The following is a 24,647-nucleotide window of genomic DNA, read 5'->3' as shown; positions in this document are numbered from 1 at the left end:
ATTTAAGAAGTTTCACCAAAATGAACTGATGGGAAGAAAAGGAAGGCAGAAAAAGTTAGCAAACTTATGAAGGTTACAGTAAGAGCAGAAAAGAGTCAATTTACCTGACAACAGGTCGGTTTTGGATGTCACCAAACTGCTGCGTTTACCATTTTACCCGCTTGCATTACTGGGGGGAAAAGTTTAGGAAGGAACATTCTCAAGGACTTTTCATAAGTTCTCACTCTCGCCATCGGAAAGGGGAGAAGGGAAGGTTTTCTCTGGATTGTTTGACTTTTTTGGCTCCTGAAAAGTTTTGCAAAGAACAGTAACAAAGTGTGAACTGTTAGAACACATTTCTGTAAAAAAAGGGAAAGTCAGTCACACAAAATAGAGCGACAACAAATCCCACCCAAAATCCGCGCATCTAGTTTGTGTCATTGGTTTAAACAAATAAACGAAATAAAAACTTTTCAACTCAAATTCAAAATATGAGAGGCTTGGAGACTTCCAACAGCAGGCCAAGATCGACCATCAGAATGCTCCAAAAGGCACCCTCAAAGGTTAAAAAAAGACTTAAAGAAATAAAACAAAGGAAAAGGCAGCAAACATCTGATTATAAACCTTGCAGTGTTCAGTTTAAAACAATTCCTAGAACAGTGAAAAAATTAAAAATGAAAAGACAGTAGCAACAGAAGTTACCTGTCCGAGCACCTACTATTCCATAGAGAGAACAGGAGTGGGTCGTGTGTCTCACACCAGCCATAAAGCCCATAAACCTTCTCAAAAAGAGTGAGCCATGAGAAAGACACCGTACATGCGATTTGTTTTCAAAGCCCCTCTAAGCCCTTAAGGTCCCTGATGTATTTAACTGACAGATTTTTGCAATAAGGGGGAGAAAAGATTTAGCAAACGTCACTGGTTTCTTTTGTTGGATTTTGAAGTCCATTATAACATCTGTAGATGTATCTCCTTTGTGTTGGACATACACAGATGTTCCAGAGGTTACTTCCTGAGTAAGTATCACACATGAAAGATAGCACACGAAATGGGAGAAAACGCTCCACGAGTGACCATCAGCTCAGAACAAAAACATTAACAGTCCACATGTGCATCAATCATTGACACTGGGTTACTGATGAGGTGTTGTAACATTCCAATAGAATATTTTATAAAACACATTAAAGCATTAAATACAAGGCGTAAGGTACAATCTGTACATTGGCATAGCAAGACATCAATTATAAACACAGTAAATTGAACAGAACAAAATCTCCAGTGTTACAACAAAAGAACAAAATTTCGTTAAGATGTTTAAGTAACTTATTCCTGCCAACAAGAGTTTCTACCTGGCTCTTTCAAACATTAGAATATACAAAACCAGTTGTATTACCGTTTGCTACATTAACACTATTGTAATCCAGCACCACTTCGACCATTTTTTCAGCAGGTGCTTCCAAACCTACGCATGGAAGTAGTGTTAGTGCAACTGTACGGCAGTTCAGCACGTGTTTTTCACCATGTGGAACTGAAGGAAATACAGTGTATAAAGCTCACGTCTGTAAAGTTCACCTTCAATGGGAGACACTGCCTTGCGCCCACAGGCTAGATTTGTTGATGTTCGTTTTCTTTAAGTAAAAACAAGACACCCCCCTCGGACCCCCAGCCCATTCTACACGTTTCACTATTTCAGGAGCAGCGGATAAGTAGGGAGTAAACACGAGACAAGTGTGCCCATTTGTACCAATGAACCCTCGAGCAAGGTTTTCATATGCAGTATCAATACCCAATGTCCAAACAAATGCACATGATGTTTCAAATCCTGTCTCCCTCCCTCACCGCTACGCATAGAATTATCTCCAAGCTAGCAATGGAAGCACCAACCACAGAGGAGCATCTTATCCCAAGGAGCCAAACTGTAAATCTCTCCATCCACTGTTTGTCTTTCAAAGAAATCTCACGTTTACTTCGCAGATTTTACTACAGTGAGGTGTAACCTGGACATTCTGAAAGGGTGATAGAAATGTTCCTGTGAGCCACAGCCTTTCTCTGCAAAATACTACAGAGACTCAAAAAGCATTCCAGAATGTTCAGTTACCAGGCTCTTTCCTTTAAAAGATGTTTCCTGTGATAGAAATACAGAGGTCCTACTGTACCGACTAGCACATGTTTACTCCCTGCTGTTATTCCACATGTGCTCAATGTGTGCCACAGCTGGAAAGGGAAAGATTGACCCTATCGGCCTCTCAAGGAGTTCAGTCATCTAAGGAAAAAAAAAAGAAAAAGAAAAAAAAAAAAAAAAAACGCAAACCACCACAAGCACACACCACCCAAATTCCCCTTAGATAAACAAGCAGGGGGAGATGAGCCTCTGGAAGAGACTAGAAAATTAGGTTTCTTTCATGTTCTGTGTTTCTGCAACTCTTCATGGAAGTTAAAGACCTTTATATTCTTCAGGTATAACCTGTGCACTTGAAGGCTCAGGAGGAAAAGATTTGAAAATACCTTTACTACTGAAGCTCCTTTTGTTGCTGGACCAGACGGTCCATTCTCCTGCTTAACACCAACAGTCAATCTTTCACTTGATTTTAATAATAATATTTAATTCTACAAAAAAAAAAAAAGCCATTTTATTACATTCCTTTTAAAATAAAAAAAAAAAAAAAACCAGACTGTACAAAGAAGCATGATCAAACCTCCATAAAGCAGGTTAATACTGTTCTGTTTATTGCCTCTTGAAGACTCTCTGCATAGTGTCCGTGAGTTGTGTTTAAGGTCCAAGTGAAGATAAAACAGCAGAGCAGCAGAGAGGTGAGGAGGGGCCACAGAGGTGGGCAGTGCAGAGCCTCAGAGGGTACACGGGACATGCTCCATTAAAGTATCCAGAAAACAGCAGCATTGCACACACACAACCCCCCTCCAAACAAACCCTATTTTCACAAGATTATTTTTCAATTGTAAACATTTTACTTTTTAAAAAAAGAGGCTTATCTTTTTATATATATATCTCTCTATATAGTTCCAGGGCTTTACGAATCCAGAGAATGAGAAAGGAAGGAAAAGGGAGGGAGGAGAAAGACGAGGAAAAGGAGGGGGAAGACAGGGACTGAAAAATGGACTCGGTATCTGTTTTGGTTATCTGTTTTCCAAAACAGCTTGAGGCTGATGAGAAAATGCACAGCCGGAAGGACTAAGGAAAATCAGACAGCCTGGAAAAAATCTAGGAGCTAAACAGCCAAAACCCAAACAGAAATAAAGCAAAGCAAATGCACACACACAAACACACACAAGTGTGTGTGCTCACGCCACACACACATAAGGGTCCAGGATCAATCTGTTAATTGTTTGTGGACCTAGGTCATTTTTTGTTTTATTTTTAATTCTGGCTGAGCTCTCATATTTTTTCTTTTTCTTTTTTTTTTTTTTTCCCTTTTTTCTTTTTTGTAATTTTTCTTTGTTAAATCTGTTGCATGTTTCCCAAAGCTAAGCATTGGGTATTTCTCCCCTCTTTGGATTTCTGCCAACATCAGCTTTTATGTTCAGTGGGGAAATAGTAAGCCTGGTAAGTATTGTATGAACTGCAGCTTTATTGTAAAGTACCCTAGATGTCTAATCATTTTTAACCAACTTTTCCCTCCTCCACACCTTACCATGTTTCCCGCCCCCCCCCCCCAAAAAAAAGGCAAAAAATAAAAACAAACAAACAAAAAAAAACCCCACACCAATGTACAGGCTTTAGCTTGGTGTTTTCTTAACAAATAGTCTGCAGTGTTTTCACTTTGGCCACTGTTAAAGATGCAGGCATAGAGAAGGGAGTGTTGGACTAGCATGTATTAAAAAAAAAAAAAGAACATTAACATTGCAGATCTCTCTCAAAAAGACTAAAACACTAACAAATACAAGTCGATGCACGTTTGCTTTAAACTAGTGTAATTCTTTTTCACATTGGATTAAACATTATTTTGTATACCAAACATTACAGTGCTGTTTATCTTCTCCAATCACGCAAAAAATAGTCAAAACGTGCCACTTCTGCCACAAATAGAATATGACCAATTCCCCTACGTACCTTACAAAATCAGCTTTTGAAATGAGAAAAGCGCAAGTACTAAATCCTCCTTCAAAAGTTTCATAAAGAAATACAGACACAAAGCTGTCAGTTAATACCAAGATGGCACAAGTTACAGATCCGTACAGAAAGCTCACATTAAGTCAACCGGCACTTCTCTCAGCCTCATCATTTGAAAGGCCATATCCTGCAAGGTCAGAAAGTGATGGCTTTAAAAGGATCCTGAACTTACTCCCATCTACAAGATTAGTAACAGTAGGTGTCCAGAAACTTTGAAATGCCTGGTATTTAACATCTTCAACTCCAATTGAGAATTTGAGGCACTCAGCAATTTGCAGGATCAAGCGTCACAGAGGTAGAAGAGACTTAACTGGTGCAGTAATTCACAGAAGTTTCTAGAGAGCTGCCAGACAGCTTTCTGAAAACCTTCAAGCGTGAATCGTGCACCAATGCTTTCCCATGAACACACATGAACTGCAATACGCCTGGGGACCAAAGCAGCATCCAAATAAAATTCCCACTTAGTTTGTGAACTAAGCATCTGCATTAAAAAAATGATGCCGAAGAATGAACACAATTTTATGTTCCGCAAAACAGTAGGGGCAGCACGCGTGCCTTTTACTCTGCTCTCTCGATCAACACCCCCACCCCTTTCCCCACTCCTCTGAGTTTCTCTGATAAACAGCATTGCAAGTTGGTTTAAAAAAAAAAAAAAAATAAATGTACAAGAGAGAGTTCTGTTGGTCATCTATTTACACGCGGCATCACTCCACAAGAAGTTTGATCTCATTGGCTAATAGCTGGTTCATGTTGAATAGAGCCCCCGGGAGCTTGGTGAGCAACTCTCTCTCCGTGGTCTCAGGGTCGCTGTCGACAGAGCTGGAGCTAGCACTCATATTGTCGACAGCGGCACTAGCTGGAGGGCCCAGCTCTGGCTCGCTAGTCTCGCTGGCCGTGGACACCACAGAGAGCAAGGACATGCGCCGCGTCAAGCGACCGGGGGTAAGGAGAGAAGCGGCATAGTCCGCTATGATACCAGCTACATCTAGATTACAAGCCTTGTCAAAGGCAATGAAACCTACATTTGCATTGGCCTCGCAGACGTAGAATGAACCGTCGTCCTTCATCAGCAGGTCAATGCCGCACACGTCCATCCCCAGGATGTTTGACACTTGGACGGCCAACTGCTTGCCTTGTTCGCTCAGTGAGCACATCATCCCTACACCACCTGGAAAAAGTGAAAAAAAGTTGCTCTCTGTAGTCTGGTCACAGGTGACTTGACATCCTTCTCAACTGGTTGGTCCTTTTTGGCTGGGAAGCTCCAAAGCGAGCCTGCAAAGAAACTGCTGATGACTCAGAAAGCAACCTCCTTTCCACAGTGACTACTAATGAACTTGAAGCCACAGCAGGATTGCAAAAGATTCCGACCTGCCAAAGGCTTAAAAACCAGTAAGTGCTGACTTTTTAATCAAGAAAGACATCACAGATTTTTATGACCTTGGGATATTAAAAAGATAACCTAACAAACCACCCTTGTTCCTTCTAAGGTAAAGGCTTCTCATACGTATTTTTAAGTTATCACAAGAAATCTTTCAGCAAAATTAAACCAAATGTTCCCAGTAAGATTACAGCTCTAACAGATACAATTGAGGGGGAAGGGGGCTAAGACGTTATCATCTACTCATGTCCCTCTCAGCTTGCTACCATAGGTTACTGTCTCTAAAGCAAGAATTAGGGAACATTTGTGTCTGAACCTCAGCTGGTCCAGTTCACAATCCTGTTCATCTAAGTATTAACTGACTCAGACTTTATCTATCACAACACCTAAGTTTAAAAAAAACTCAAACAATAAAAAAAAACCCAAAAAAAACCACTAAGTAGAAAAATCTTTCAGGCTTTATTTCCTCGGCATCAAGTAGTAACTAAAACCTCTCAGGCATTTTGGGCATTTTGACTAACCAAAACTGTAGTACACATGAACACATTTTATCCCATCCCTGCTCAGTTTCAGTACAGTTTCAGCCAGGCAACCTCAATCCTCCTTCTACCCTCAACAAAACCCCCTGTCCTACACCCAAAACTATGCAAAAACTCGGTAACGAGTATGCTACAATCAATGCAGTAACTTTCCTCTTCCTCCCAGACACGGCCTTTGGAGGAAACGTTTGCAGGGAGGAGCTTCCCAGACTCAAGGCAGCACAGCACTGCACAATGCAACCCAACTGTTTATTGCCTTCAACAGTCTCCTCTCTTAACACTCTCTCCTACCCTCTTGCCAGCTGCCTGTCTCCTCCACCTCCCTCAGTCTTCTGTCTTCCTTCTTTTCCTGTTCTCTCAACAGGATGAAATGAATGATAATGTGGCATTAGCATGACACTGCCACATCGGTTGCTCTGTTTGTGTTCCTAGACCTTTCCCCTCCTTTTCATCCATCCTATCCATCTAATACTTTGGGCAGAGATTATCCCTCCTTCCATGTTTGCTCAACACACATCTCATTTAATCCTCACTCCCGCGTCTTCCTCCGTACACCCCCAAAAGTAAGCACAAATAATACAAAATAAAATCTGCAGCTTCTTTCAGTTGGGTTTGCGATTTTTCAACCGGGTTAAAAAGTTCTGATCAAAACCATAAACAATGCTTTTCCTACCAAGTGAGCAGTTACTCTGCATCCTCCCATCTGTTGAGCAGCGGAGCATGGTGCCCACCACACGGCCTCCTACTACGATGACACGTACATCCTTGCCGTGGGACTCTTTAACGTATTTTTGAAATAAGTAAGGGGCATCATGACGGATCAAATGGCTTAGGTCTGCCAAATGGTGCTTGTCTCTTGCCAGGAACACAGCTTTACCTGTACGAAGAAAAGAAGAGCGGAAGATTGGAAGAAGCTACGATTTGAGCTGCATCAATGATTCAGCACATCAAAGTAAAACCTCTGACCAGTACGCTGCCCATTCTCACAGGCCTCATCTGTAGCTTATACCCATTTACAAATTCTTCTGCGGACATCAGTGTCTACTGCTTCGGCGCTTGTAAGTGTTCAAATACTGACACACTTGAGGAGCCATATGAGGAGTTAAAAAAAAAAAAAAAAAGTAAAAGAAAGAAAGAAAGAAAATAAAACTGCTTTAGCTAGAGGTGGTGGTTTTGTCATTTCAACTCCTTTTGGTACGAGTCCTTAGTGAGAGAAAAAAAAAAAAAGGAAGAAATACTTAAAGAGCAGCAGACATTTAATAAATAGCACAGTTTTGTTCATCCAAGACGACCGGACCCGCAGCCTACAGCTTTGACACACAGGCACCGACGACACAAAGCTGTTAAACACCAGGCAACTAAGAATACTGAAGTCAGCAATGTGCTTCTGCAGAACTGCTTCACTATTGGGAAGTTTCTAAGAGCAGCTCTTCCCAAGACTTTCAAGAGCTCACAACTCCAGAATGAGGCCTTGCAGCGGAACAACGATGTTCAGAGGAAAACACTAGACTCCACAGTATTCAAGATAAATTTAGCAGAAGATTCCACAAAACCTAAAACAAGTGGAATGTACTGCAATTTCGAAAAAAAAAGAAAAAAAAACAAACAAAAAAACCTCTTTGGAAATCACTGACTTTTCTGAAAGCAAACATCTCAAGGACTTGTTTTGTTTAACTTAAAACACATCATTTCATTCCCCTTCATTTCTAAAGCACACCAAAGATGACTTTGTTCTTTTCCAATTTTAAAATACTGGTGAAAGTCACTCCTGAAACAGACTCTACCACTTTCCACTTCACTTCTAGTCTCACAAGAAGGCATCCCTTTCCATCTTTAGCTACATTTCCCAACTCCTATCCCTCTTTCTTAAGCACTCTTATATGTCATATTAGATTTATGTTTTGCAGTAAGGCTGCACAAACTTTTTGGGACAGAATTGTAACTCAATCAAGCTACAGTATTAACAGAGTATAAAAATCAATTGATAAATTGTCTATCTTAACTACGGGAACAGAAATGCAGCAGTAGCAGAACCAGGAGAAATAACATGTGAAAAAGAATTCAATCAAGTGCTCCAAAGCCCAACTGAAGCAGCCTCTGCTTCCTCAGGATTTAAGGTCTCCATAACACAGAACACCGCTTGAGGAACATGGAATCTCCTGTGCAAATAACCTCTGAATTTCATTTTAAACGTAGATTCCTTTAGTAGTTCACTACCTAACATTAAATTGACGTATTTTTTTATATTCAACACTTAAAAGACTGCTACGAGAACAATCTAATCTGAACCTTCTGTATTATCACTGGCACTGTCAGAGATATTTCTCTGAAAATCAGAGATCCGGTTTGACAAACAATACATGGGATTTTATTTAAATCAGGATCCTAATTATAGAGAAAGTCAAGTAGAAAAAAAAAGTCAAATTAAGACTGAATGAACTAAGATTTCATTTCTTATGCCTATTTAGAAACACCTCTAAATTCCATGTAGGCTTCTCTCTACTTCCCTAAGGCCAGATCTTCCATTACTCCAGTTCAAAGCTTTCCTCACAGAAGTCACCAGTGAGCCATAATTTTGAACCCCTACTGCCCCTGCTATTCCAAGCCTAGGTTCTACTAAAACTACTTCCCAGTGTTGCAGCGTACTCAACATTCAGAAGTTGGAGGGTGGTAGAATTTAGATGTACCGCAAAGTCCAACACCTATTAGAAGACCTTCTTAGCTATTATCCCTTGACAAGACAGAAATCTTGAAGAGTGCTGCTCGGAATACTCCTTGTCCTCACCCCTGACCTCACACCCACCTCGGTGACCCCGCGTGTTCTTCACCACCATAGGGAACTCCAGCACTTCCGCCTCATCAATCATTTTGGCAAAATTCTCATGACCACCTGGCAAAAAGAAAACCAACAACATTATGTGCCACCAATCTGGTGTGGCCAAATTGGGGATGTAATTGCTATACATTCCTCCCACCCTTACAGCTTAGATAATGCATAAAAACCTGTCAGTTAAGAGGAACTTGGTCATGGAGCATGGTCAGACTTAGAAGGTGTTTGCAATCTGTGGGATACTAACTCCTACTCCCTTTGAAATGGAAGACACAAGTTGACAAAGGCCTCTTGATGACAACCCCAAAAGGCTCAATCCAATCTTCCAAATCTGAATGCCTCAATTCTACCATCTTGTTCCAGTTTACCCCTTTTACTTTATCAGCTCCTACCTTTTCAAATGTCTAGCTGGAAAATAGCACAGACGTAAGACCAGTAACAGTTCCATCCAAACTACTAACCAGGAAAGCAACATGAAATACAAAGAGAAGGCATAATCCAGAGAGCAGCAACAACCCAAATCTCGTCACTCCGCCTCCCCCTTTCCAAGGCTTAAGTATCCTGCATCTCATTCTCCCTGCATCCTGAAGCAGTACTTCAACCTTTTCGTCCCATGGCATCTGTAAGGACCTTAGAGAGTAGCTTTTAATGACCATTGACGTGATTACAGTTGATACTTAGATTATTTGAGTTCAGTTCAATTCACAGAAGGCTGACCACAGTGTAAGAAATACAGGAGAAAGTCAGCAGACAAAGGGATGAGACTCCCCTAACAGCGTGGGCAGTAAGCCCAGAAGTCAAGCCAAGACACTGGTCACAAAGCCGGCAGCAGACATCACTACCCTGCCATGGATTTTAATGCGTGTCTAGAATAACATGTCATTCAGCATATCCTGTTTTTCTTGGCAAAGCCAGCTCTCACTGATAACTTGATGCTTATGTTAAAAATAAAATAAAATAAAAAAAGTCATGCTTCTGTCAAATTCCAGAGGCAGGCATTAAAACAAGTGGTGGGGAGTTATGAACAGAGATGTTCTCCAATTACCCCATCATCTGTGGTCTCCCCTTCCCCAAAAAAATTAAAAACTCGTTCCTTTCTCAGAGCCAGAGAAACCACATCTCAAAAGAAAGGATATGTTTCTTCTCAGATGTATTTTCATAGTAATTGATGGAAATATTTGACCCATGTTTTTGTCCAGTTTGTGTTTTTGTCAAGTTACCAATACAAAAGCCTATCAGTGCAACCACACAAAGGGAAGGAAAGCTCTAATACTTCCCAAGAAGGAAAAGAAGGCCGAGAGGTATCTTTTGTTCTTTAATAAGTTCTTGTAATTAAAAGCAGAGATAGCATCACGGTCAGGAACCAGTGTCCAGGAGCAAGTAGAGCAAGCACGAGAAACATTAATAATTAACTGTTCTGATGGGAAACAAATCCCAAACAATTGTTAAAAAAGTTGAACACGAGAGCCTGTACTCTTTTGGTCCTTTCACAATAACTAACATGTTTGCAGATATTTTTATTCATATAGAATTTTAACCTATTTTCAGGTTTCACCGAAGTCTAGATCTTTATAGTATCCTGTGATGTTTAGTTCCCCAAGTTCTTGTCTGTTCTTTCAGAGAATCGGAAAAGAGTTCAAAGTGCTTTAGTAGTAACAAACAAAGTTAGTTGCTTGGGAGGTTGAAGTACAATTAAAGTACTCTTCCCAAAGCAACACAGCTAATCACCAAAGCCAAAACCAGACTCTGAATGTTATGACTATAATCGTGCTACTTAATTCTGTGGATTTCCAAAACTTGACTCATATCTTTTGCACTGCAAAAGCAAATTATTGTAGGCCACCCTACTATCCTTCTGATCCAAAAGCCTTACCATATGAAAAAGTGTCTGGAAGAGGCACACCATGACCAGCAAGTTCTTGAAACGTCCAGAACTTGTTGACACAGTTGAGGATGGCTTGGGGACGATTCATCAATCGACAGCCCATCTTCTCTAGGTGGCGAAGGACTGTGATATCACTGTCACTCTGGACCCAAGGTGTTGGTACACGCACAACCACCACTTGCGGGTAAGCAGTAATGAGCTCCCCATTCACCCGGAGACCTAAAGAAGGAAGAGAAAACCATTCCAATAAACTACAAGGTCTTCAGGAGAAGGCAAACAGACAAAGAAATACTGCAGTATGTGTGACCACAAAAGAGATACCAGACTTCAACAGTGAGCATCAAAACAGCACAACTCTCCCTAAAATGCATCTTCTCACTTGTGCTGTTTCATACGTGTCACTCTCAACCCACTTAAAATTAGGACTAAGCAAAGAACAGGCTGTATTAGGGTGCACAATCTCGGGCTACCTCCCAGGATGAAGGACTTTTTTTGTAGGTTGATATGTCATCCTTTCTATGGGTGCTAGCTGCACACCACATTCACATCAGCAGTATCAACAGCTCAGGAGGTGCCTGCCTCCCACTGCTGTTTCTTGCCTACATGATACAGTTCATACCTTTCCCAGCCCTAGCTGTATTCATCCCTCTGTATTATCACATTACACAACATATTGCCAAAGTAACAGAGATATGAAAAATTGTTAAAAATACTGCTAGAAAAAAAAAAAATCAACACACAGCAGTATTTTTAACACAGATAATTTCAATGATCTGATTTACACTAAATAAGTACTCAGAAATAACTTTATCAGCTAACAGGGCAGCACCCCATGACATTAAGGCAGGAAATGGGTATACTCTCCGCTGGGTTAAAAACTGGCTGGAGGCCGGGCCCAGAGAGTGGTGGTGAACGGAGTGAAGTCCAGTTGGCGACCGGTCACGAGTGGTGTCCCACAGGGCTCGGTACTGGGGCCGGTTCTCTTCAACATCTTTATCAATGATCTGGACGAGGGGATCGAATGCATCCTCAGCAAATTTGCAGATGACACCAAGTTGGGTGGGAGTGTTGATCTGCTGGAGGGTAGGAAGGCTTTGCAGAGGGATCTAGACAGGCTGGATGGATGGGCTGAGACCAACGGAATGACGTTCAATAAGGCCAAGTGCCGGGTCCTGCACTTGGGTCACACCAACCCCAGGCAGCGCTACAGGCTGGGGGCAGAGCGGCTGGAGCTGCCTGGCAGAAAAGGACCTGGGGGTGTTGGTCGACTGTGGGCTGAACATGAGCCAGCAGTGTGCCCAGGTGGCCAAAAAGGCCAACAGCATCCTGGCCTGTATCAAGAACAGTGTGGTGAGTAGGACCCGAGAAGTGATCGTCCCCCTGTACTCGGCACTGGTGAGACCCCACCTCGAGTACTGTGTCCAGTTTTGGGCCCCCTACCACAGGAAAGACATTGAGGTGCTGGAGCAGGTCCAGAGAAGGGTAACGAAGCTGGTGAGGGGTCTGGAGCACAAGTCTTGTGAGGAGAGGCTGAGGGAGCTGGGGTTGTTCAGTCTGGGGAAGAGGAGACTGAGGGGAGACCTTCTCGCTCTCTACAAGTACCTGAAAGGAGGCTGTAGAGAGGCGGGGGTCGGTCTCTTCTCCCAAGTTACAGATGATAGGACAAGGGGCAATGGCCTCAAGTTACGCCAGGGGAAGTTCAGGTTAGATATTAGGAAATATTTCTTTACTGAAAGGGTTATCAGGCATTGGAATGGGCTGCCCAGGGAGGTGGTTGAGGCACCATCCCTGGAGGTATTCAAGAGAGGAGCTGACATGGTGCTCGGGGATATGGATTAGTGTTGGGTGGTGTGGTGGTGTGTGTGTGGGTTGTGTGTGGTGTGGTGTGTGTGTGTGGTTTGTTTTTTTTTTTTTCTTTTTCATTGGTTGGACTAGATGATCTTAAAGGGTCCCTTCCAACCTAGGTGCTTCTGTGATTCTGTGAAATGTAGTGACAGGACAAGGGGTAACGGTTTTAAATTGGAAGAGGGGAGATTTAGATTAGATATTAGGAGGAAATTCTTTCCTGTGAGGGTGGTGAGGCACTGGAACAGGTTGCCCAGGGAAGCTGTGGATGCCCCATCCCTGGAAGTGTTTAAGGCCAGGCTGGATGGGGCTTTGAGCAACCTGCTCTAGTGGAGGTGTCCCTGCCCAGGGCAGGGGGGTTGGAACCCGATGATCTTTAAGGTCCCTTCCAACTCTAACCATTCTGTGATTCTACGAACTAGAAGTAAAACCAGCTTTGCTACCAACACCAATGCATTACTTAATAACGACCTACAGTTTTACAGACTATGTCTCTGAAAAATAAACACTGAAAGACGGGCTGCAGAAATGGGAATACGACAGGATTGGACGGGAAGGCATCAAGGTTGATGAAGACAGTCTGACATCTGAGGATGGGAAAAGACAAACAGGATTTGCTATTCGCTTTATTTGCCTTGTGTTCAAAGTAAAACTTTTCTAACTTCAGTGTAAAATACACAGCTCACACTGCTGTCAGCACCTTAAGGGTTAAAAAAGAGAAAGAAGAGGAGCTGAGAAACCACAGTGCATCTGCATTTCTGTGCCTATAAAAGGCCAGCTGTAACTAGTCAGATCTAGCCCAAATTAATTACCTGATTAGCTCTATTCCAAAGATGCTACTTTTCAAATGCAGACTTGCATCTCCTCGATCTGAAGACACATATTGCCAGGCAATTTATTTCATTTCAAGGTGCTTGTGAATTAATTGGAGGGGGTCCCCCTCTCTGTGTTCCCCGTTTACTTTTCTTCTCCCAATGAGGATGTATTTTTAGAGCTTGCCTTAAATATAGCGAAGCAAACACCTAACCCCCAAAATGGAAGCAGAAATATGCTGCCCAGTCCTCAGGAGGACGCAGAGTCACAGCCTGGAAAGGCCAAAAGAGAGCCATACCCGATGCAAATCCCTTTTTCCAATCCCCGCTGCCATTAATTGTGCCGAGATGAGAAACCATAAGCAGAGGGTGCTCTGGCTGCTCACCTCATTAGCACCCAGCGCTGCCGCATTGCAGCTGACACGACTCGCGTGTTTAAGCCAGCAGGCTTCAGAGACACACACACACACACACACACACACACAGCATTTTATAAAGGCATCTCAAGGAAGATTAAAAACAAGACGCTGCTAAAAACCTAAGCAGAACGCGCCCGTCAGGAAACGGACAACTACCTCTTTGAGCCAGAAAAGGCGTAGGGATTGAGCAAGCAAAGGATTTTTAACTCATTAGGCAGATTCCACCTCACACACGTTATTTTCTCATTCAGGTGCACCCCCAGTTACACCCACTTTTTGCCACTGTAATTGCACACACGTCCTGATCCACATGCAAGCTGCGTTAACAGCCACTGTAAAGAGGACCGCATTTTCTACAGAGCCCCAAATTGCCACTCTTATCTTTGCCGCGAACCAAAACTCCACGGTTTTCTAACTCCTATTCATTTCCAATTCTCAGAGCCTATTTCGTCGTTCTCCATTAAAGTCACACCGCACCCTGAAGCTTTGCACCACGGAGTGTGAAAACCAGCAGTCTTGAGGAGATGGACGCGCCTCACCTGGAATTCTCCTGAATTCTCCCAAATACCTGCATCAGACTTAACTCTGAGACTGATGTAAATTCAGCCCAGGCCACCATTTCCCCCGCAGTGACTTTGTTCTGTTGATAACATCGTCGTACGTCCAATCTCAGCTTTTGTTCCAGATTCAACCATTTTCTCTGGTCTGGATACTGTTCTCCCCAGAACAAAAAAAAAAAAAACCAAAAAAAAAAAACCAGAAATCTCTTCCCTCATAGAAGACTGTTTACAAACAAAGAGAAGAGTTACTCAATGAAATGTCTAATTTGAATCACTACTACTGACATGCGCCATAAAAATTAGCTGCAGTCTCCCAGCAACACAGCGCTGCAAACAGAAGCAGCTTTATTACAGTAAAAAGGAAAGCCAGATTCTGCCATTTTGGAGCAAGTTTGTATTCAGCGTTCCCCCCGAGACCCCGCCATTAACAATCAGGTGAACGGTCATTATTGCCAAGTGGGCTGATCAAATAGTATTTATTCCCTACGGTGTGCTGAAAGCAGCAACAAAGAAATTCCTACAATTAATTTTTTTTCCAAAGAACCACTACACAAACGCAAAGAGGGAGAAAGGAAAGCAAACCAGATGCTACAGAGATACTACTCAAAGAACGGTTAAGAGCTAATCAAACTTTTTTGAAAATGGACAGGAACTCACTTTTTCCTTCGCAGCAATAGTACCACCCCGGGCCCACAACAGCAGCAGGGAGTTACATTCGCAGCGGCCTGCGGACAATGAACCAACCTCAAAGACAGAAGGCAGATGTTCAGATCATAGAGAAACACCTGGACAAATAACAAGTTGGTCCATTTGTTGGCTTTCTCAATAGATTCCCACGGTGTCGCACAAACGGCAAACAGACAGCTATACTGTCCTCTGAAGTATCAACACCGAGAGCCACAAAAAGGGAGATTTCATGCTTCTCTAATAATATGAACTTTTCCAACATATAACAACCGTTTTACCAGTGCCTGGGGAACAACTTCTTAGGTCATCATAAAACTTTTGGGGATTCTTTGGCCCCATGAGGTAAAGACTTCTGAGTTGGAATATCACACTATAATACCAGATGTAAATCCTCCACTTGAACAAAACTTGTTCTTTCACCTAATACCAGCTTGCTTTGGACTTCCTCTGCAAGATGAAACTCTCCCAAATGAAACATGGGAGACCATTAGCATCACACAGCAAACATCACAATATTCATATGGAAGTGCAAAAGGACTTTTCGCAATGCAAACTGCCATCACCTGGGAACGCATCTGAGCAGTTACACCACATCCCTCAAATAAAGCTGAAAAGTCTCAAGTTTCTCTCAAAGACAGCTCAAAGCAGCGTATGATAGAACTGAGTGGGTAAATGCACGACTCCTCATCGGTTGGCCCAACTGGTCCTGCTCCTTGTCATTCCCAGTAGGTGAGCTCTGACCTCTGCTAAAAGGACTTATTTTGACCCAAACAGATTAGAAGCTATTGCGTGAACCTGTGAAGTCCACAGAAAATGGATGCAGCGTTAAACTCTAGTGAAGATGGAAGAAAGAGGCAGAAACCCCTACTGCTGTTACCGGTGGGATGGGAAGACATGTATCGATACCCTAAGAAAGTTCTTGAGACAGTAACATCTAATGTTGTAGAGAACATTTGCATAGCAAGATATTCAGGATGACAGCTGCCCCTCAATAAACTTATTCAGTACAATTTTGGGGTCGATACACATACTTTGGAAACAACCTAGAATTCTAGAACTTCCCAGCCCTCATTCACAATTGTGGGGTTTTTTAGTACCTTCTTCCCTGTAACAAATTTATTTCATGACCACAATTTCTCAATTAAAAAGCCTAAGTCTTAAGAGAGTTATCGTTTAGGTGGCACACATTCCAAATGAAATGCCTCAGAACAAGACATACAAACAGAACTCAGTTAACGAGTTGCTGCCTGTCAGGTAAGACTCCGAAGTTGACTATGTGCTTCTTCCCACCCTACAGCAAAACACAAGGCAAAAAGCTTGACCGTAAGCCTCTGTGACGGGATTCTACACCAACGAATCCCACTACACAACCGGGACAAGCTAAGTGTCCACATATAGGTGGTGTAACGATACCCCGTAAAGCCTGCAAGCCAAACACACTTCTGCAAGTCAATCACATCCACGGACTGAGAACGTAAATTCTTAAACTGCAGCCTCACAACTACTGCAATCCTTCAGCAGTGGTGCTTCATCTACCCAGTTACCCTACTTTCTTGTGCTTTAGAAACTCTTAAGAAGCAGTTCTGCATTGACAGCATTCTGTCGCTTCTACACAGCTTAATTCACACCCAAGCAGCATTTTAAATTGCTAGACATTTTTGAAACTCATTCTAAGAATTTCAGTTTGTACTCTACACAAATCCCTTCCAATCTCTTCAAGAACCAGTTCATCAGCAGATTAATAGCTACTGCAAAGCAATATCTCATGTCCAGTTTGCATGTCATCAACAATTGTCTTTTACGCTGAAACAATGCAAATGTTTTCACAGAAGGAAGATGGTTTCAGGAAATAGGTCTAAAGCCTCCAAGATTTGCAAGGACATCAAAAATAATTACAGAGCTTTTATAGCTCTCATTATAGCAACATCAGGCGTGTTTAACAAAAAATAAATCTCAGTAATATCAAAGAAATTGATAAAAGCATTTTCATTCCAAATTATAATTTCGGAAAATGGTCCAAAAGAAAGCTAACTGAGTCACCAAGATCAGGAATTACTTAGGACTCAAATTCAGGCCTCCAAGTACAGCATGTGACTGCAAGAATCAAAGGCAACTTCTTCAACAAAATGCTATGACACAAAGCTAAATGCTCAAAGTATTTAATACACAAGCAGGAGAAGACCTGGGTGGGCTTACATGTAAATCAAATTACTGATAAGTTTCTATTTTTATGCAATTTGAATCATAATTATTCATTCATAGTTTATGATAGACAAAAAGACTAAGGTAGCTGGAAATGTCAGAAGCTGTGGCCTGGGGAAGAAACCCATGGGACACTGACATAGAGGAATGAAGAAGAAACTTTCTCAGGAAGAAATAATGTATTTACTTTTATGTGTACATTAGAAAAACCTAAATCAGTAAGCAGGCTTTCATGATGAAAAACCCCAAGCCTTTCAATCTGTGCCTACAACACCTGGCAACTGCCTTGCTACCCACAGAAGTTCATGACACATCCTATCACGTTTCTGACCAAATGGATCAAAACGGCAGGAATGATTCACAAAAGGCAGGTTTGCAGAAGTTCCCTATTCAGTGCTGTCATGAATGCGACAACATAAAACATTATAGTCATTAAATCTTCTTCTTTCAAACTGACTTCCATATGTATACCTTGTACAGAATTTCTCTGAGAACTGTGTGACTATGAGAAGTGCCCAAACGTGACAACAAAGTTGAAGTGTTCCCTGTAGAGCACGGGTACCTACGAAAGGAATCCTCATCTCTGCGGCTACAGCTGCCACAAGAAGCCACTTCTCAGAAGAAGAATTCAAGTTCAGTGACTGCCTCTGTTGTTGGCCAAACCCCTAATAAATGCCAACTGCTCTGAAATACAGAAGTAAAACAAAGCAGGACAAAAGTGTTGCAGCATTCAGACAGATCCAGTACGTGAAACACAATTCCAACAGGCACAGGATACGAGTGGAAAAATGCATGGCCACTGTGCGTGCAGCATTCCAAAAAAAGTAAGATCTGAATCAAATTTTCAAAAGCACTAAACATACACCAGCTCCCACCGTATTCCCAACAGGAGCTAATAGGGATTGAGAACTTCAAAAATATTCCTCAGATTTTTCCTCAGAGATGTGTACGCTACCCTGAAAGTCTCCAGCTATCTCAACTTCGTTATACCAATTTATTCATCTATCCATCCATGGAGCTGATAACGTTTCCCAAATGAACAGTCACTCAGCAAGCAGGCTATAATGAATACAACTTAATTCAGCTGGGAAAAGCAGGCCAGCCTTCCGGGACACAAACCTTTCCTTGTATTTTGAGGACATCGCATTCTGCTACCCACTTTTCCCAATTAATCAGTTGTTCTAAGAGAAATGACTGATTCTTTTCTCTACAAACCTAGACTCACTCCTGTTCTCAAAACAGCGCGTTACTATTTCTGGTTCACTCCTCCTCCCAGTACCTGTCAGCCACAAGACACTGAATAATACTTGTGCAAAGTTCTAAAGTGTTTAATAATTACTTACAGTTTACTTGCAGAGAATGAGACGTGTTTCTTCCTAATTGCCATATAAAAGCAAGCTTAAAGCTGAAAAGGGAAATGCCCCAAACTTTAACAGCAGATTATTGGCAATAACGAGATATGAGTTCCCTCCCCAAACTCAAGAAACAGAACTAGATCTCTAAAATTTTTAGAACTCGGCATACTTCGAACACACATTCTGCCAAGAGAGTGGAAGAACTTGGGAATAACTCACAAAAGCAGAATTAACAAAATACCTCAAAGCCTGATGCAAAATGTTGATTTAACCATACATACCTATCTTATAAATAAACGTATAAATAACATAAAACGAATGTAAGCAACATAAATGCCCAAAATTGGGTGACACGTAGTACAGTATAGCGCTTTAAATGCAATTTTAGTTAAACTAGAACTTAAGCTTTGAAGAGCAGCTAAATGCTCAATTTTTAGAAATTCACCAATTTATTAACACCAAACTAAACTTCCCCCTTGAGAGTCGCAACAGCATTTTCTCCTCTGCATCACTTACCACCCGACAGCCACGGTTTATTGAACACCAAGTTGTCACAGTTCCTCCAAGATTTCACTGCCATGCGAAAGCCCCTTTGATATTTAGTATTACCAAGATATTTTTCACACAGAAAGAGATTTTTATAGTAATTCTGTGCTCGGTGTTCATATCCTCTCCCTTTCTATCTTATCTAGTAGTTTTTTAAAACCAAATTAACAATTTAACCCTCTGGATTTAACGTGACCTCAGTCTCCTTCTGCACACAAATTTAACCAAAAAGGCGTTCTCGCCGAGACACGCTTCCACAGCCCAGCAGCTCAAACGAGATCACACGTAGCAATGAGAAAACTCATCTCTCCACAACTGTTCCCTAACTGAGAACGGAGAAATAAAGGAGCAGCTTAAGAGAAATAAATGAAAAGAGAAAAGAGAAATAAATGAAGCAGCTTCAGTTCATAAAAGCCTAACACAAAGTATCGTGGAAACTTTCTCAAGAGGCCACTGCTCTGAACAGAAAAGCAAGCAGGTACCCCAGTTAAACCACAGGATCATTCCTAGAAACCCACGGGCTGCTGAAAACGGTGAGAAACTTGGGAAACTTGTAAACGCTGAAAATGATTAAGGCCATTCTGGATTAGGGGTTCTTTTTGGGGACAAGAGGGAAAAAGGCCACATGCCCCTACGAATACTTCACCAATACTAAGTAGACTGATTACGGCTAGGTGTGTGTTTCTGAGCTACAATTCTAGTTACCATACATTATTTGCTTATAACTCCAAACCACAAGAACCTCTTCAGTGTTATGCCCAAATGTGAAGTGAATGACCCAAATATAAAGCCAAAGGTACAAACACAAATTAATTCTAGACCATCTTGCTTCAAGAGTTATTTTATGCAAGTACATAAACACGGAAACTATACTGAAATCGTGTTAAAGCCTTAGCTACAATTATTATATGTATATAAACACACAGTTAAGAAACTTTGCATCTCTAACAAAAGAATACATTTCCAGAGACTACTCGGAAGACAAGAATAAAAAGAAATTTCCATTATTTTAGCCTTATTCCCAAATATGGATGCTTTAGCGATATAACTGTTAAGATGCATTTTATATGGAGTGTTGTAAAAAAACTGTAAAGAAAAACTATACAAAAGGGGGATCAAAAGATTCATTAAACACAACAAAACAGTGATAGAAAATATGTGATTTCGAACACCTTGAAAAGTCAATTTCTGCTTTTCCCACCGATTTTTTTTTAAAGTTCTCATCACACATCTGCTTTTATAATTTGCTCCTGGGCAAAATCAGAAGAATTTTAAATATTTTTCATAGCATAAACTCAAAGAAAAAAATATTCACAATGAAATACATTTCAATTTACTGAAATCAAAAATTAAGTGTAGCTGTTGATCAAATTTTTAAATTATTTGAATTATAACAAAGCAAAGTCTCTCATAGCTCAAGTTAATGACTGTGACTGCAAGGCAGATGATTTTGACTTGAATGTTGCAAAAAAGTCCCCCAATTCTTATACAAGTATATGCATGCACACATGCTACATAGCCACTGCATAAGCAGTCACTAAATTATCTTTTGTCTGTTAGATTTCCCATCAAAGCTCTCAAATAATATAATAATTCTTCATATTAAGAGAAAGCCAAGGCTCACGAACAGTATTTATGTATCCTGCCCTCACTCACTATGTGCCTTTAAGATGTATTTCTAGCAACTGTACCACAAATACTTTCTTTCTTGTTTTCACATGTAAAAATCCCAAAACCCTTGGGTTTCATGATCAGTGTTAAGCTGATCTGACTTAAGACCAAGCTGACACATATGGGGACGATCTTTTTTTACCACGCTACCAGCAATGTGCTCCCATCGTTTGTCCTTTACCCAGGTGTTAGTGACCAAGAGGAAGCCAGTTTTAAGGGGAGGGGAAAGTATGAAGTTTACAGCTTACATAGCTTCACAGTTGTTACTATCAACATTGTGAGAAAACAAGCAAGAGAGGATGAGAGGGAGAACAGCACTTCTACACCAAGTAATAAATCAGTAAAAGAAAAACGAACAAAAAAAAAGAAGTCAAACTAACTTTGGGGTGAGGTTTCACAAGATAGCTGAAAGAACAAACTTAATGCCAAAACGGCAGGAGGCAGACTCGCTGCCCTGTTCTGACAATACAGTTCCACTCCGCTCCATTTCCAGCACTTGTCTCATCCTCTCGGTGAGTTAGGTCAGCTAGCTATGTTTGCAGAGCACCATTCAGGGGTTTTTGTGCTCAGTTACTTACCCGAGACATTTGTGAGGAAGATCTCAGTTAACCGTATCTCATAGCGCAAGAGCAAGGGGCGGGTATGCACCGACAAGGAGAGCTGAGCAGGACACAATGCCCCATCAGTTCTAACATCTGAGACACCACCACACTTGGACAGAAAGACCACGAACCAGCACAAATCAGCACCGCCACCAAAAGAAACAGTCCTGCTCTTTTGCTATTGCAGCTGCTGCTTCCAAATCCCACGGCGCCTCCCCACTTCACCTGCAAAAGGACTTGCATACCTACAGGATGACCTGAATCCACAAGAAAGAGAAGGCAGCACGGAAGCAAAAAAGTGTAGGTAAGAATAACAACGAAGGCTTTCCTCTACTTCTTTTAGAGTCGCCGTCATCTTAAAATCTTCTCCATCTTAAAATCTTTCAGTTGACTTCTGAAGCAGACCAGGATTTCAGAGGTTATTATTTGGTTATTTGGATTAGCAACAACAGGTTCATCAGCCGCTGCGACTACCAAGTTAGGTGCAGCATGCTTAAAGTAACGTTAGCTTTCTTGAACGAATCCCAGTGAAAAACAGACAAAACCAAGACAATCTAACATTAGTAAGAAGTGTAAAAAAAAAAAAAAAAAAAATCAACTGAAAGCATTTAATATGTTTTATTATCTTTTTATTATCTTTTAGCTATTAACAACTTCTCTAAAAGGAAAGAAAAAATTCTTGGCCAGAAGAAACGAGAACTACAAATGCAAAATAAAAAAACCAGGGGAAAAGCAACATTTAAGAAACTCTACATTAAAGGAAGCTCTCAAAAGGTATTTAAAAGAGGTTCTAACACAGCACATTTCCTATTTGCTTTATCAATTTCTCGTGTTCTTCTCCTCAATGACCAATGGTGTTAAAGGCTGCAAAGTAATTCCAAATTTTCAGCTCAAAAGTTTGTTAGGAAAAAGGCTTTGGGTCATTCCTTTAATATATCAACACTACACATTTACTGAAACAACTAAAGCCTTTTCGATGAATGATTACAGTTCCTAAGGTCAACAGTAACACAGATTGAGAACAGCAGTATCCACAGTCAGGGAAAGCTTGTACATCAGTAGTAGTAAGACTGTCTCAGTGCTAACGCGCTGGTCCGAAGGCTGACTGTGCAGACCAGGGGAGTGGAAACGCTGTGTCACAGCTTCAGCAACCTCACCTGCTCCAGCGCGAAGCAATGCTGGTGAATTTTGGGGGGGTTAAGGTAGTTTCTCCAGAAACGTGCCGTAAGGTGTTGGTCTTCCCTAAAGATAACACAGAAACCTTTTTATGTAGGCAGACCTCTTAAAACGTGGGTAAGAGTCCAGAAAAGAAAACTGTACAAATAAAATGTGCAGTTTCACGTTATATTTAACCTGGTTTAACTGTCTGCTGCAGCAAAAAGAAGTCATCTCGTCTCCTGTACCCCCATGCTCCTAATTCTCACCTTGCATCAGGCCTAGTGATCATACAACCGTATCGGAAGTCATATCAGCTTGTTGCTCTGAGACAAGGGAGAGAAAAAGAAAAAAAGAGAGAGGAAAAAAAAAAAAAAAGAGAAAAAACGTAAACCAGTGAGTATTTTTGCATTTGATAACTAGCTAACTCAGCTCACCAAGTAGTCATGAAATCATGAAAAGGCAAGGGAAATAATAAGAATGCTTCATGTGTTAGGGGACAGCAGGACCATTTCTTTCAGCAATGGTCTGCCTTTATGTTAGGAAACATTTTATCATGTTTTTCACTTAATACTGTTACCAAAGACAGGCCTCTGCTTTGTTTATAACCATATGCTAACTAAAATGTTGTTTGCGTCCTACTAACCTTCTTACTGTGTGAGAAAATAATTAATTACTCAGCTTCTTAATGTGTGAGAAAATGGTTACTCACCAAGCTGATAGTGGTAAGGATGGGATAACAAGAAGTAGTTAATCACCTCAAACTTCTCTCATATGTCAAAGTGTGTACTCCTGTACCAATTAGGACAGAGCTGTGGCTACTTCAAGGAACATCCTTATCATCCTCGAGAAGCTGGCAAACTTACAGTCAACTTTTACTGTCCTGAGAAGATTCAATACCTTAAAAGGATAATGTGAGGAAGGGTATCCCTACCCAAACGACCACCGAGGAGCTCACGCTTGCGCAGAAGTGTTTTGCCAACGCTGCAAAATTTAATAGGCATGTGCAAAAGGGCTATTGGGTCATCCTAATGAATATGTAAGCCTAGGTGGAGTTGTGTACGAGGTAGGCGGAATAATGAGAATCTTTTGTGTATAAATAATGGGTGAATGTCCCTGGTAAGGTGTGCTAGATTTGTGGATTTCCACCTAGCATCCGATGTCAAATAAAGCAGTATCTCCTCTCTAAACTGCTTCTGGTTTTGAGAGCTTTTGTTTCAGGTAATAATACTGTAGTTGCAGAGTCGCAAGACCTGAGTTTGCATTGGCATTCAAAAAAAGTGGTCCTATTCTGCTCCGAGTATATTCAGTCTCCTCACACTGCTCCTTCTTTTGTGCTAGCAGCAACGTTAACGTGGCTGTAAAGTGAATCAAATGAGGCAGTAACTCTGAATTAATACCAAACCAGCAACATTTTTTTTTTTTTTTTAGCCCACAGCAATTTCTAGAGTTTGGTTTGTTACGTAGCCGTAAGAAAAAAAAAGTTTGAACCAAGTGTGGAACCAGTGTGACAGCTAAGCAGCCACCTGCCTATATCTACTGAGAATATACATTGTGCAGAGCAGGAGAACACTGAACAAGACTGTCAGAACAGTAACAGAAAGCACCGAGAGTGGCCGGGAATACAGCCCTATGTCTAAGGATTTTATTTTTTTTTTTTATTTGCAGAGGATTCTGTACTACTTTGTAGATTGTTTTGTCTTTTGTGTTATGGTTTTCAGATAAGATAATCAATTTAGAAAGATACTCAGATAATTTGCAGTGAATGTGAATGTCAAATTAATATACCCTGACAACCGAACATTGTGTGAACCGAAGCTGTTGATGTCTCTCATGTCCAGTACTGACAAGCAGGAAAAACCCTAAACACACGCTGAAAACTGAACCATTTCAAAATGGTACCAAAACTGTTTCAAAGTTATTATTTATGATAAATACTTGGTACACAATTGTAATGGTCTCAAAACTCAATGTTTTAACAATCTATGAATACTCTGAAAACACAGATGAGCACTCCCAAAAGCAGCAAGAAATCCAGAGGAAGAACCCAGAA

General features: G+C 41.2%; 1 protein-coding gene across 1 annotated transcript in view; it reads right to left on the bottom strand.

Moving 5' to 3' along the window:
- Nucleotides 1-4,812: 4,812 nt before the first annotated feature.
- Nucleotides 4,813-24,647, bottom strand: part of RIMKLB (ribosomal modification protein rimK like family member B) — a 38,119-nt gene continuing 18,284 nt past the window's right edge. The window contains exons 2-5 of the mRNA XM_074154490.1: nucleotides 10,729-10,959; nucleotides 8,829-8,915; nucleotides 6,699-6,902; nucleotides 4,813-5,276 (exon numbers count right to left, since the gene is read on the bottom strand). Of these exons, the coding sequence (XP_074010591.1) occupies nucleotides 4,813-5,276; nucleotides 6,699-6,902; nucleotides 8,829-8,915; nucleotides 10,729-10,959 (986 nt within the window). The remainder of the gene's footprint in view (nucleotides 5,277-6,698; nucleotides 6,903-8,828; nucleotides 8,916-10,728; nucleotides 10,960-24,647) is intronic.

Source organism: Numenius arquata, chromosome 1 (genome assembly GCF_964106895.1).
Source record: "Numenius arquata chromosome 1, bNumArq3.hap1.1, whole genome shotgun sequence".
NCBI classification, from domain to species: Eukaryota; Metazoa; Chordata; class Aves; order Charadriiformes; family Scolopacidae; genus Numenius; species Numenius arquata.
Note: the sequence above shows the minus strand (reverse complement) of the source record. Positions and strands in the feature narration are given on the sequence as shown.